The 14,726-nt window shown below is 29.8% G+C and overlaps 6 protein-coding genes across 6 annotated transcripts, besides 3 other annotated features; 2 read left to right on the top strand and 4 right to left on the bottom strand.

The window, feature by feature from the left end:
* Positions 1–180: 180 nt before the first annotated feature.
* Positions 181–2,016, bottom strand: TVAGG3_0990430 (thienylcyclohexylpiperidine binding; the record flags this gene model as incomplete). The annotated part of the gene is made up of 1 exon (XM_001325796.1): positions 181–2,016. One exon carries the CDS (start codon positions 2,014–2,016, stop codon positions 181–183), a length of 1,836 nt encoding a protein of 611 aa, XP_001325831.1.
* A 298-nt stretch (positions 2,017–2,314) lies between these two features.
* Positions 2,315–2,351: a mobile genetic element.
* A 1,176-nt stretch (positions 2,352–3,527) lies between these two features.
* Positions 3,528–3,565: a mobile genetic element.
* A 970-nt stretch (positions 3,566–4,535) lies between these two features.
* On the top strand, positions 4,536–6,870 carry TVAGG3_0990400 (RNI-like family; the record flags this gene model as incomplete). Its single annotated transcript, XM_001325795.1, has 1 exon — positions 4,611–6,773. The coding sequence occupies one exon, from the start codon at positions 4,611–4,613 to the stop codon at positions 6,771–6,773; it is 2,163 nt and encodes a 720-aa protein (XP_001325830.1).
* A 478-nt stretch (positions 6,871–7,348) lies between these two features.
* On the top strand, positions 7,349–10,228 carry TVAGG3_0990390 (uncharacterized protein; the record flags this gene model as incomplete). Its single annotated transcript, XM_001325794.1, has 1 exon — positions 7,349–10,228. The coding sequence occupies one exon, from the start codon at positions 7,349–7,351 to the stop codon at positions 10,226–10,228; it is 2,880 nt and encodes a 959-aa protein (XP_001325829.1).
* A 40-nt stretch (positions 10,229–10,268) lies between these two features.
* TVAGG3_0990380 (surface antigen family) lies at positions 10,269–11,978 on the bottom strand (the record flags this gene model as incomplete). Its single annotated transcript, XM_001325793.1, has 1 exon — positions 10,269–11,978. One exon carries the CDS (start codon positions 11,976–11,978, stop codon positions 10,269–10,271), a length of 1,710 nt encoding a protein of 569 aa, XP_001325828.1.
* Positions 11,979–12,375: 397 nt separating this feature from the next.
* Positions 12,376–14,726: part of a mobile genetic element that runs on past the window's edge.
* On the bottom strand, positions 13,052–13,516 carry TVAGG3_0990370 (protein of unknown function, DUF4107 family; the record flags this gene model as incomplete). Its single annotated transcript, XM_001321247.2, has 1 exon — positions 13,052–13,516. A coding segment is annotated over one exon (465 nt), but the record flags the coding sequence as incomplete, so codon positions are not given.
* On the bottom strand, positions 13,963–14,596 carry TVAGG3_0990360 (uncharacterized protein; the record flags this gene model as incomplete). The annotated part of the gene is made up of 1 exon (XM_051254134.1): positions 13,963–14,596. A coding segment is annotated over one exon (634 nt), but the record flags the coding sequence as incomplete, so codon positions are not given.

Below are 14,726 nucleotides of genomic sequence, written 5' to 3'. Positions count from 1 at the left end.
ATCCACGATGGAATACGATACATTATGGAAAGTTCATATGTGTTAAAATATCAATTGGAATGGATGAATAGAATCACGAAACATAATTAGGATTTTCTGTTGAAATATTAAGGATTATTTTAGAATAATCATAAACAATATTAAATTTTAGTCGAATTATAAACAAATATTCCATTATTTTTAGCGTCTCCTTCTTGCATTATACATTTCCATAATTGGCTTCGGCATATTAAGCTTTCCATCCCTCTTAAAGAGAGCATCAATTACATCCATCCTTTCAATATTGAACAAAGACTCGAAAATCTTCATTGATCTATTCCTTACATCAGCTTGTGAATTATCCAAGCAATTGGCAGCGAAATTACCGATACTTACCATGTCAATGTCAAATTCTCCATATTTGTTAATGATTTCATCCAAAACGATTAATCTCATTGACAAAGATGGAGCGTTTTGACCTTGTCTTGGCATCTTTACTGTTGCTTCAACAACAGGAGCCGGTCCAATGATTCTATCTGAAGCTGCCCATATAAGGAACTTCTGGCATTCAGTATTAACTCTTTTGTTTGTTGCTGTCATCGCACTTAATCTGTCAACAATTTTCGGAATAAAACGTTCTATTACGTGCTTTGCATCTCTTGTTAAATCTAAGTTACTTGTGAGTTCTTTGATGACATTCAAAGCAGCTGAGAAACACTGTGGATTAGATTCTAATTGTATAATATCCATGAATCTAACAAAAAGTTGTGTTTGTCTTCTACGAGCATTAAATATTCCATCTCTGACCATTTCGTAACCTCTGACTCTTGATGAAACAGTTCTGCTGTAGAAGTATCTAAGAGGCTCTTCTCCAAGAGCTTCTATGAGTTCTTGGCTTTCAAGAGCTGCCTGTTCTGTTAGTTTCTCAACTTGGATTTCTTGTGACATGTTTTCGTCATCAAATGCTCTTGAATTTTGGAGTTCTGGCGGTTGTTGTCTCATTTGTCTTCTTCCTTGATTTGAGCGACGACGAGGTGGAGTTGATTCGGCAATACTGTACTGATCACCTTCCATTGCATGTATTGGTCTGTTATCAGTCATCATTGATGGTTCTTGTGAAGGTTCTTGGTCGAAGCTCTGAATCTGTGGAGATCTTTCACTTATGTATGACTGTTGAGATTCGCGAGCGGAAGATCTACGAGTTATTGGTATTGGCTCTTGATCGTAATGTATTTCTGGCTGATAATTTGGAAGATTTTGTGGAGGAGGTAAAGGTTCTTCAGCAAATGGCTGATTAGAGAGTCTCGCAATTTCATTTTTAAGGCGTTCGGCTAGTGTATAGTTTTGTACTTTAACTGCTTCATCCTTTTGTTTATTTAATTCGTCGATTGCCGCTTTATTGGCTTTATATGCCTTTAATTGTGAATTTATCTTTGCTGCAAGAAGATAGTCCTCGGTATCAACTGCTTGACGCTTTAAGTCTGTTAATCTTAAAATTTCTTCGTCATCAAATGTATTATCTATAGTTCCATTTACAGTAAATGAAACTATTCCGACTTGGTTCTTTGTATTTTGTGGATTTTGAAACGCGCCTGTTATCTTTAGTTTGAGAAAACGAAAATGAATTCCTGGAAGTGTTGCTGATCTCATTTCTCGCGCTTTATATTGTCTTTCTTTGTTGTCGGTAAATTTAGTTGAAGATATTGGGTTAAAAGTGGCGCGTTTCCATGGTAATATATCATCTGCAATTTCAAAGAAAACTTCTTTTGGAATAGCATATTGATGTGAAATTATTTTGATTTCTGTTGCGCAAACAGAGCGATGAAAGTCGAGAATTAATTCTTGCGGATAAAATGAATTTGGAGCGGACATCCATCCATCTTCGTAAGCAGAATTTGTGCAAATGTTTACTGCAGTTGATCTTGCAGCATTACTTGTTGCATAGACTACTTGATAAGGAAGATCCCCTGCTTTGCCGTTTAACATTTTGATTTCTTCATCAATTTTAGATATTATCAAAAATTCGAGTATAATCATAAAATGATGTTACATATCTAAATATTAATGCAAATTTTACTTATCTCCATAATTGAACAAAATTTATTTGCAAATCTAACATATTCAGGAGGACATGCACATTTTTCAAAATTCTATCAGTATAAGGGTTTCGTTTTGCGAAAAAACGTACAATACGCAATTTCGCTAAAAAAACATTTAGCTAGCAATTTCGACCTTTGACTCCACTCAAGACGTCACTTTTTTAATTTTGCGGTATCATATTTTTGGAAAATCTTTATGAATATTATATAAAAAGTCTCTTTAATATCTATATTTGTAATAAACAGAAATTCATCAAAAGTGACAGCTCTCAATTTTTTGACATTTGTAAATTCTAAATTGAATGAGAAAAATGAAATAATACTAAGCATAATACAATATTCTAGATTTAATTATAATTAGGGAAAAGTTAGTTTTGAGAGTACTTTTCATAGGCATATAGAATGAAATCTTCTGAAAAATAATATCACATAAACTCATATTATTTTCTAATATATAACTATTTTATATAAAAATCAAATTCAATGATCTTAAAAGCGAAGGATAAACCTCAAAATTTACGAATATAATGAGTGGGAATATAATGCTTATCTATCATAAAACCATATGAAATATCAATTTTTGCTTTACGCCTAATTTTTGACGACAATTAGCAAAAAATGTTAAATGTTAACACTCAGTCCATTTGAATATGAAAAAAAAATTGACTTTGATTAAATGTTTTTATTTATCATGCAATTCTTCTTGCGACCAAAGATTTGAATAAAATTTCAAAAAATAAGATAACTTAAAAAATAATATACGGTAGTGTTTACTAATAGATGAATAGTATATAAATTCTATTAAAATGGATTTGATCCAAAAAATATATAAAATTTGATCATAAATAAAATCGTTTTAAATTACTTCTTCATTTAAATTATAACAATTATTTTTGATTTTATATTTTTTTGGATCAAATCCATTTTAATAGAATTTATATACTATTCATCTATTAGTAAACACTACCGTATATTATTTTTTAAGTTATCTTATTTTTTGAAATTTTATTCAAATCTTTGGTCGCAAGAAGAATTGCATGATAAATAAAAACATTTAATCAAAGTCAATTTTATTTTTCATATTCAAATGGACTGAGTGTTAACATTTAACATTTTTTGCTAATTGTCGTCAAAAATTAGGCGTAAAGCAAAAATTGATATTTCATATGGTTTTATGATAGATAAGCATTATATTCCCACTCATTATATTCGTAAATTTTGAGGTTTATCCTTCGCTTTTAAGATCATTGAATTTGATTTTTATATAAAATAGTTATATATTAGAAAATAATATGAGTTTATGTGATATTATTTTTTAGAAGATTTTGTGTTCTTCTTCAAAATTTTATTTTTTTATTAAAAAGAATCTTTACAAAATATACATTTACTTTAATTAATATTTAAAAACGTGCTCTATCAAAAGTTCCAAAAATTCAATATTTTAGCTTTTCTGAGGTGTCACTTTTGATGAATTTCTGTTTACAACATATTTCATATTTTTATCGATTTTTAAAGTTTTTGCGAAAAGTATTCAATTATTTTTGCTATTTGGTCGGGTAAATGTCAGATTTGCGACATTTTCTGATATGATATTCAGATTCTACGTTGATAATAATTCTTATAGAACCCTCTTGCTATTGTGTCAAAATTGCGAAACCGATAGCAAAAATATCTCGCAATATCAAAATTGAGATATTGAGTGAATTATGCATTATAGAGATTAAAAATCTGATTTGTGAAAACATCTCATCAGTTTCTAGCTAATTCAAAAATCTTTACTATCTTATTCGATTAAAATGAAAAGGGAATAGTTTCATTATGCTTTAAATGACAGCCTTATAATATAATCATAGTTTTCGCTCAATATGCAGCATTTTTTTTTCGAAATCTGTGGTCAATGTCCTAAATACTGATTGCTTTGCATTCATATCTCTTACATTTTCTATACCCACATCACTATTCATTGCTATTCCTATCTTTTTCATTTTTATTTGTTTCTCATAATTTCTCAAAAAACACGATAACTTGATATTTGTAAATATCATACTTTATAATGTAAATAAGAACTTGACCTATTAAGAAAAGCAGTAATGAAAAGAAAATCTGAAATTCATAAAAATTACAAGTTTCTGATGACAATTAGCTTAATTAAACCAGGTACAAAATTATATAATTGTATTTTCTATCCAATTATCCATATAATATCTTATCCAGAAAAAATAACTTGATCAATACCAAATGATTTTTTAACTAGTAAATAAAGTATTTTCTTTACACACACATTGTATATCATAGTTTTTTTTTTTTGGTTTCGCAAAACATCCAAAAACAAATATGCTATAAAAGTGACAATTTTAGCAAAACGAAACCCTTAATCAGTAATATTCTTCAAAATAGATCATCTTTTAATGTACTTTAAGCAATTGGATATGAAAATTCATTTCTAACTGATCTATCCAATTACAATTTAATAACAATAATATACTACTAATAAAGAGCATATTTCAAATGTTTCGAAATCATTAATTTCAGATGGATAAGGAGTATCTTGCAATCAACAATTCAAGACTCCAAATCATGCTGAAAAGTGCATGGACCGAAGGTGAGAAGCCATTATTAACAGCAAAGATCGACTTTCAAGAAAGTCAAAATGAATTCTATTTGTCAGGAATAATTATGGCAACGTATGGAGCCATTTATTTATTCAAAACAACAATGATAAGCGGCCCTGAATACTATAACAAATATCATTTGCTGGATTGTACTGATTTTTACGTTCAACAAAATTCATTTACCATGACATTTAAAGATAATTCACTATTGATCAAAAGTAACGAAATTGTTCCTATAGTAGATGTACTTCTCTCCATGTTTTCAGAGTGTACAAATGGAGTTAAAAACTTCAAATTTATGACAATTAGATCTGACATTCCTCTTCCTGATTACAATGATGTAATACGATCATCCAGCGCATTAAGACACAGATCATTATTCCTTGCACATTATTATCATATAAAAAGCAATCAAATTACAGCACTTGACTATTTCACGAAATTTGAAACTAGCCATCGCAACTTACTTGTACTTGGAAATAAATTCCATCCAGGAAATTTCGCAACAGCTATTGGCCATGCAATTGGATGGGATCCAACAATCGCAACAGTTTGTTTTCAAAGCTGTGTTTCATCAAAATTCTCTCCTCTTGTAAATGCAATCATGAAAAATGCTCAAAAAATCGAAAGAATCGCATTTGCAGATTATAAAGAAAGAAATCCAGTCAGTTTTCAATTAGAGCCCATTTCAAAGACTAGCATAAAGAGATATTGGTTCTTACGATCATGTGGACTTGTAATTAGAGATTTATTTTCAAATGCAAATCAAATTTCATCACCAATGGATGAAATCATCATTGCATCATGCGTTCTCAGACCACAAGAGTTTGGAGATATAGTTACTTGTTTCTCAGAATCAGAATCTGCTTGCAATGTCAGATATCTTTATTTAGTCAGAGTTTCAATGAAGCCATTCCCATTTTTCGATATCACAAGGCTTCTTGGGTTCACACAGAACCTAGTTTCTCTTACGTTCAGAGCATGTCTTGACATAGATGCAACACATTTGCTAAAAGCCATTTGTTCATCAAAAACAAGGCTCAGAGCTTTAGGATTAACACATCTACAGTTCAGAACAGACGTACCCTTTGATCTGGAGTTACCTAAATCATTGACATTGCTCAATATTTCGTTTTCTTCTTTTACTGATACTTCATTCAAAACTTTGATAGAATTGTTACTTTACAAAACCGCCAAAATTCCATTTATTTTCCAAGCGCATGAATTAGTTTTGAAAACTTCTGCGTACGAAATGCTCAGTCAACTCGATTTCAATAAATTATTACCCAATTTTTGCGAAATCGATTGGTCAGGCAATTATATTCCCAAAGACTCGATAAAGTACTTCTTTGCCTTCTTGTTCACCCAGTCAAAATGCCATCTCCTATCAATGAACGAGCTTACATGTGGAGATTCAACATTATTCCTTTCATGTTTGACACAGTTACTCCATATCATACCAATCAAAGGTTTGGATCTCAGTGGCAAGTTCCCAACAAGCGTTTTCTCACAGTTCGTTGACTCTTTGAAGGATTTGAAGTTATTAAGATTATCTTTGTCATGTAAGAATACATCGGACACCGGATTGGACTGTTACAGAGAGCTTGTTAAGGTAATGCCAAGTATTATTGAGCTCGGTGCTGATGGATTTCGTCCACATACTCCACAGCCTTTCTTTGAATTTTGGAAGGAAATTAGTGAACGAGAAAACATTCTTTCCTGCGATTTTCCGAACGAAGACATGTTTGTTCTCGGGCTCGCCATGCAAAGACTTGGGCCAGAGATTGTTGATACGTTCAATAAAATACAAAAGAAGACGAGGTTGTCGACATTGGAAGGAAGATTGAACTACTTGATTGAGATAACAAAAGAATATGTTTCTCATCTTGATAATGAATCAATTCCTTTCGATGAAGAATCTTTCAAGAACAGAATGGAACATATCGGAGATGTTATCTTCCAGCAGTCAATGGGAAGAACTTCTGAGTACACAAGCGATTCAAGAGGATTGTTCAAAGAAGGTGCTAAAGAAGTCAGCCCAGAAGCACTTGGAAATGATGAGGATAACTTTGATCAAGTTTGATAATTTTTTTTATATTTGTATTATATTTATTTAAAATTTTTCATCTATCTATTCATTGAATTACTTTTATACTCTCGTTTAAGGATGCACTTACACCTATCTGACTTAAAACGAGATTTAAATTTGTGACCCGAGATTTAAATAGTAAAGCAGAAGGACTTATAATGCAAGTGCCTTTGCTTGAATTCTCATAGAACTCGCTTTGTGTATTTAAGAGTTAAAAGAAGTTTTGGTTTTCGCACATTATAAAATTTAGAAATGATGAAACTGGTTTTCTCAAAGTTTTTATAAATAATTAAGGAAGACAGACTTGAATTTTGAAACAACAAGTGGTTCAAATTGAAAATTTATGCTCTTTCCAAATTCTTGATAAAGTTTTTTTGTAAAGTTCTCAATTTTTATGAAGAATTGTAAAACAACTATTTTTCACTCGCAAATAATCGATTTCACACGAATTGACTTGAAAACTGCTGCATCATCATTCATGAGAAAATAATTTCTCAATTTGGATTTTTTCCAAGAGATTTTCCTTTAAAATTTGTGAAGTAAAATTTTATTTCATTTTTTCTCAAAGAATGCAAACCGAACAACAAATAAAACCATTTTATGTATACAACATATTATTAGCATTGCAAGGAGCACTCGATGAAAAAACTTTCAAGAAGGTACAAAGTTCAGCAATAGAGATTTTTCAATCTGGAATTTCAAATTTGATCATGGAATCTTATATGCTCTTGTTTAACCGTAAGGTCATTGACTACATTCAATCCAGTGGCTTTAAGGTAGAAAATCTAAGAACTCAAATAATTGCAACAATTCTTAAATTTATTCCGCCGAATTTTAAGATTGAGAATGCGGAATTAGGGAAAAGATTCAAAATTTGCTTAATTGAGGAACTTTTAATGCATTACGAGAAACAAAATTTCGTAAAATGTGAAACTCCTTTTGAATTGCTTTCATATATAGATATAAACATAGACACAAATACATTAAACCAAAGATACAACAGACTTAAGCCTTTGATTATGGCTTCAAATCCATGTACAGATGAAAATGCAAATTTATTATTTGAAAAAGTGGTTTTATTAAACCAAGAAATACTAAATCGATCTGAACCACAGTATCTTAACCGTTGCTATTATACATTATCAAAAATTCTATTATATTTCAATAATGATAATAAATCAACCGATAGAAACAAACAATTGTCAGAATCTGTATCTCCATTGATTTCAAGATCCTTTTATTTGTATGATTCCAAAATTTTGACAGATTTTATTTTTAATATTTTTATTAATGAATCAAAGCATTATTTATTAGTAGATGAAATCAGTAACTTTCCATTTGATCTTAATCAAATCTCTGTTTTGGATTATAACAAGATTTTCCCTGCATTTATTTCAAGTATCAAATGGAACAAAGTTTATTCATTAAAAGAATCACAAACTGGCGAGATTATTACTGTATCTGATGAATTAATACTTATTTTGGTAGACTTCCTTGTTAATTTGCTTTTTAATTGCGAAATTGACCAAATTGATATCATTCTTTCAAATTTCAAAATTTTGAATTATTTTTCTGACAAAATTTCAGCAACTGTTGAAATCATTGACAAAATCATTGAAGGAAATGATTTAGATCAAAACTACAATATCTTTAGGATTTTTGGATTAATTTCATATGCATTTAATATTCAAGGATTTTCTGATATAGAAACAATTGATTTAAATGGAATTATTTCAAAAACATTTGACGTAAGTAAAGAAATGAACGATTATTATAAATGGCAAATGTTCTTTTCATGGCTAGAAACAATTAGTAAGTACAAAACTTTAGATGTTTACACTGATATCATTATCTTCTGTTTTGAATATCCAGAATTTTTCCAATATTCATTAGTTTTCCTTTCAAATGCCATTAAAATGTTGAATGTAAATGATTACAATCTAATAATTAATCAAATTATTGAGATTTTCCAAAATGAACCAAAATCTTTAGCACCACTTTATCTATTGAATCTTTCTATTAGAGATCATTTTTTAGATACAGAAACGAAAGTCAAAATTGTTCAAATGCTCGAACAATATGATTTGCAAAAGATAAAAAGTGAATCAGAAGATTTCAATATTCTTGAATTTTGCAACATAATTACTAGTATTTATATCTCTATCTTGATTGAAACAAATCATGATGATAATTTAACAACTGATTTTGAAAATAATTTGATTAATTTATTACTTGTTAAGAGCAGATTCATCATTGATGAATTCTCTTCTTATGAAAGTGATTTTAATACTTTCTATTTTGTTCAATTTTGTATTAATTTCATGTGCACAATCTATAATTTTATAATTTCCAAAAGAAATCATTTGGATACAGTATGGTATGATATGTTATGTGATATTTTGATTTTGTTACAAACAAAATCATTATATGAATCATCTTTATTCATCAATCTTACGATGTTTTCTGATTATCTTTCAAAACTCGAAGTTATTGATCATAATATCTACAATGTGATCTCAGAGTTTTGCAAACAATATATTGGAGATCCAAAACAATTCATTGGAGATTCGAAACAATTCATTTTGAAGAACTTTTATAATATTGATGAAATCAAAGCAAATCTTCCTATTGATAAATTAATACCACTTGTTTCATCATCCGATGACGTAATAACTCCTATTGATCAACTTCAAAGTAATTCTACTATTTTTGATTTGATCATTTATGCAATGACTAATAATATTCTTCCAGATTCTATTGATGTTAATTATATTCATAATAAGATATTTGAATCATTAGAACAAAGAAATTATAGTATCAAATCTATTCAACACACAACTAATTTGTTGTTTACATGCTCAATGAGAAACAATGCAATGTTTAATGGTTTAATTCGAGAGTTTTTACATATGTTTACTGAACTCATCCCAGATTTTGGATACAACAAAAATCTTTATGAATGTATTTCTTTGTTAATTTGTTCATTGATTTACAACGAAGGTCCAAATGAAAACAACAGTGATTTAATCGAATTGTACAGCAAGATGAAATTCCTTGGTATCGATATATCGACAGAAATCGATTGTGAACTTTTGTTAGCAAAATATAACGAAAATTTAGAATCAACTAAATCAATTCTCAAAAAGTTTGATGTTGAAAAAACACATTTGAACATGTACATTTCTAAAATATGCACAGAACTTTTGAACTCTCAGAATTGTGAACAAATTTATCCTGAAGTTCTTTCAGTTTTGATCAAATATGTCAACGAAACACCTTCTGTTTTTGGAAATGATTATGAATTCTATTTTACTATGAATGATTTGATTGAAATAATCGATATTTTATATCAATTCTACAAATCTCATCCTGACATATTTATGAACGATCCAACTGTAAAATCAGAATCAATTATGCTCACAAACTGGTTCTTCAGATCTTATCAATAAAAATTAAAACTCATGAATAAAAAATATATTATCATTTTATTTATTTACCTCTGTTAAGACATGCAAATGTATTCGAAAGAAATAACGAATGTGTTTTATCATAAACACATTTATGCTTTGTTTTTTGATATATGATATCAATCGCTATGAATTCGATGACTTTGTTTGTTATATTATCTTGAATATGAGTCATTTCTTGCATATGAACATAAACAGACTTTTCACCAAAGAGAATTTTACATAATTGTGATAATCTTGTTTGACTTGTAACAAATAAATGACTTCTGTTTGGGAATATATTTCTTTCAAAAAGATCAATAAGATTAAAATTTCCAGGAATATAAATATTCATCGGATTTGGAATATCAGAAAATACACCTCGATCAAATCTGATGAAATTAGATATATTTCGGAAATATATACTTTTGAGATTTGTACAATTTTTAAATGCATAAAATTCAATATTCGAAATACTTCCTGGAATTATTATACTTGCTAACGGTATGCAATTTCCAAATACGTAATCTCCAATATATGTTACATTCTCTGGAATTGAAATAGTTGTTAGCGATCTACAATTGGCAAATGCACCACGTCCAATATGCTTTACATTATTTGGAATTATAAAACTTGTTAATGAATTGCAATGATGAAATAAACCATCTGTAATATGGTTTATTGACTCGGGAATTGAAACATTTGTTAATGATGTGCAACCACCAAACGCATAAGGTCCAATCCTTGTTAGTTTCTCATGAAAAACAATATTGACTAATGATGTGCAAGAACTGAATGCATCAGATCCAATTTCAATTATCGTTTCAGGAATTGTAAAATTTGTTAATGATATGCAATAACTGAATGTTTCAGAATCAATTTTTGATACTGATTTTGGAATTGTAATATTTGTTAATAATGTGCAATTTTTAAATGCATATTCTCCAACATCTGTTATCGTTTCAGGAATTGTAAAGTTTGTTAATGATATGCAATAACTGAATGTATTAGAATCAATTTTTGTCACTGATTTTGGAATTGTAATATTTGTTAATGATGTGCAATTATAAAATGCGTATTTACCAATATCAGTTATTATTTCTGGGATTATAATATTTGGCAATGATGAACAATGTGCAAATATTCCGTTATTTAATTTAGAAATATTTCCTTTAATTATTATACTTTTCAATGATGTACATTTAGATATCCCATACTCTTCAATAGATGTTAATTCATTATGAAGTTGAATTGATGATATATTTACACAATATGAAAAACAATTATATGAAATTTTTGTAACATGTTTCGCAACAATATATTCACCTAAATATCTGCTAACAACTTTAAATAATGTAGAATTATCTGTTCCTCTATAAACTGATTTAGAATCACTTTTATAATTTTTATTTTCTGGATCAACTGTTATATTTTCTAAAAATATACAATCATCAAAAACTCTTGTCTCAAATGGTCTTACAAACTTCGGAATAAAAATTGAAGAAAGTTTTGTTCCTTCAAAACAACTATAATCTAATGCTTCTAATTTAGAATTAGGTGAAATATTAATAATTTCTAAACCACTTTGTTCAAATGCATGGCATTCTATAAAAACTAAAGAATCTGGTAAATCGATGGATGTTAAATTGTAATCGTTAGCAAAACAATTCATTTCTATTCTATAAATATTTGGAGGGAGTATAACTGATTTCAAGTATTTACATTTTCCAAACGCATTTACACCAAGCGACATTAGATTTTTGCACCCACTGATATTTGCAGATTCAATACTTGAGTTATAAAAACAATATCTGGTAATAAATTCACTTTGGATATTTTCTTCGAACGTAACTGATGTAATTAAATCTCTACAATTCTCAAATACAGAATCCCATAAACCATGGCCAGAAAAACCAGAAACGTTTTTAGGAATAAAAACTTCTCCTTTTGAATCCCCCGAACAGTTAATAACATATGTCCGATTGTAAGAGTTTCGATATTCTAGAGTAACAATGCTAGAACACTGATAAAGTAAAAAACAAAACAAATTTAATTAATAACGTTATGATTAATATAGGGTGTCCAAAGGTGTGTTTAGCACAAACCTGAATACTGCGAATAGAAATAAACAAGTTACATATATATAAAGTAGTTAGTACACCAGTCTTGGGTACGGCGGCACTGCGTTCCACCTTACCCAATACTTGTGAATTTGACACTTGACAAAACCGTTAACGTACATTTTACAACATGAACGCAAAAACTAACTTAACCTTAAATATTTACAAAGCCGCCAACCATTTCACCTCACTAACGAACTCACTAATGAAAAAATAAACGTTCTCATAAATTTTCTTCTATATCTTCATCGTCAATGTTAACTCTATTGTAGTCATACTTGAAGTCATAAAGTTTCTCAAGTTTTGAAATGCATAGTCTTGTTAACTTACCTTCATCATCATAAGTTTTTATAAAAACTACCATGACAATCTTTATACACAGTCAATGAAAAGTCAACTGGTCTAGGATGAAGTGTAAAGAACATGTTATGCTCAGGAAGGAAGAATAAATGTTTAAATGTATGTTTGTTATATTTTTCGATTTGTATGAGTTGCTTTTGTTCTGTCATTTACATCCAAATAAAAATTTTCAGAATAAATAAAAAATTAATGATATCACCACCCTCACACGTATGAAAACATAGCACAAAAATAAATTTAGGTGAAGTGGTGAGATGTCACCTCTTTTTTCACCTGTTTTTTCACCCACTTGAATTCATTACTTTATAACTCTCTTCCTTGGTTTCTTTTTAGTTGCTTTCTTCACGTCTGTCTCCAGCTTAACTGTCTTTCTTCTTCGTCCGTAATGATACCAGTTACTTCCACCAGTCAATGGGTCAAATGGTCTTTCGTAAGGGTTTCCATACATTCCATAGGGACCATACGGAAGAACTACTGGTGGAGGAAGAGTTCCATCGACTCTATTTAAATGCATTGTTTCACCTTTCATCTGGTCATTAAAGTCTTTTGCGTGTTTTGCAAACTCATCGTCCTTTCCTAAAGCATTTTCTGACTCAGTCGCAACCAAATTGGATGCTTTATTTATGAGCCCTATTTTATTTAATCTTAACTTCTTTGCAACCCAGCCTCCAATCTTTCCTTTATTTGCATCTAATGTCTTCGAAACTCTTCCTCCACTCATTTTATTTACTGCGTCATAAGCCCCAAGTGCTTTTGCTCCAAATGCTAATGCTTTTGTTCCCATTGCGCCTAAAGCTGCCCAAGCTACCATTTACACCATATTAAAATCATCTCTCTTCAATATTATCTCATAAAAGTTCTCGTTACTGGAGAAAGTCAATGAAACATAAACATTCTCATTCATAAACTTCTTTCTTATATCATCTATACGCTTCAAAATGTCTGAACAATTGCTAACATCTTCTACAACAGTTATTTCATCATGAATGACCTTTAAAAACAAGCTCATTTAATATGCTATTAAAATCATTTCAATAATGAGTCCATCCTTTCCATCTTTAGGTAGCACAACATCTTTCATTGAAGAAGGTTCGACAAGTCTTATGTTAAACTTACTGACAAAGTTTGTTATACTATAATGCTTCGGCGGCGAATACATATAGTTTGAAAGACATAATATAGATTCTTCAGCAAATTCACTTATACTGGATTTTATAACAATGTTCTCACGAGACCAAATACCACCAATTGACAATCTTGTAAGCAATCCTGCTGAACCTTCAACTGTAAACGTCGATGGTAACATTCCACGAAGGTCATCTATTGACATCGTTGAGTCACTGAATTTAAATATTTTCTTAAAGCAATCGTCATTATCTAACCATGCAATAGCTTTGAAGTTTTCATTCGAATATACATCTGCTTCATTAAATGTAAAACCTGACTTCTTTGCAGAGATGACTTTAAAATCTATTGAGTTTGTTTCAAAATTATACGCTATGGTAACTTCTGAAGGTAATGGGTGTCCTTCCGCAGTCAGTTGTTCTTTCAATACCGTTTGAAGCTTTGTGTTAAAAACTTTCATGTCATCTCCTGTGTCTAGGTTCACATACACAGCAATAGGAAAACTATCTTGCTTCTTTGTCTCATCATTATATCTCAAAACATTAAAGTTCTTCAATAATATTGTCCTTCCTGCTGGAATACTTCTAACTTGTCTTATTTCAATAGCTTTCTCACCTCCTACATACTCTACCCAGTGTCTTGGATATTCATAAGTATACTGACTTTCTTGAATTTTGGTTGGTTTCATCATAACGTGTTCATAGTATATCTTTATACTCTTGTCAGTTAGACTCGGTGCTATGTTCTGAATATTTCTGACTTGCATTTTTAATGGAGATAAAATGAAGCATTTAATACATGACGTAGATGAAGACATGAATGAAACTACAGACAAACTTAACTCTTCTCTCATTCTTCCTTTCAGTAAGGACTATGAGTTCTGTTCAAATGGTGTG

Source organism: Trichomonas vaginalis, chromosome I, assembly GCF_026262505.1.
Source record: "Trichomonas vaginalis G3 chromosome I, whole genome shotgun sequence".
Classification (NCBI taxonomy): Eukaryota; Parabasalia; order Trichomonadida; family Trichomonadidae; genus Trichomonas; species Trichomonas vaginalis.
The sequence above is the reverse complement of the archived record's forward strand: the minus strand, read 5'-3'. Positions and strand labels throughout refer to the sequence as shown.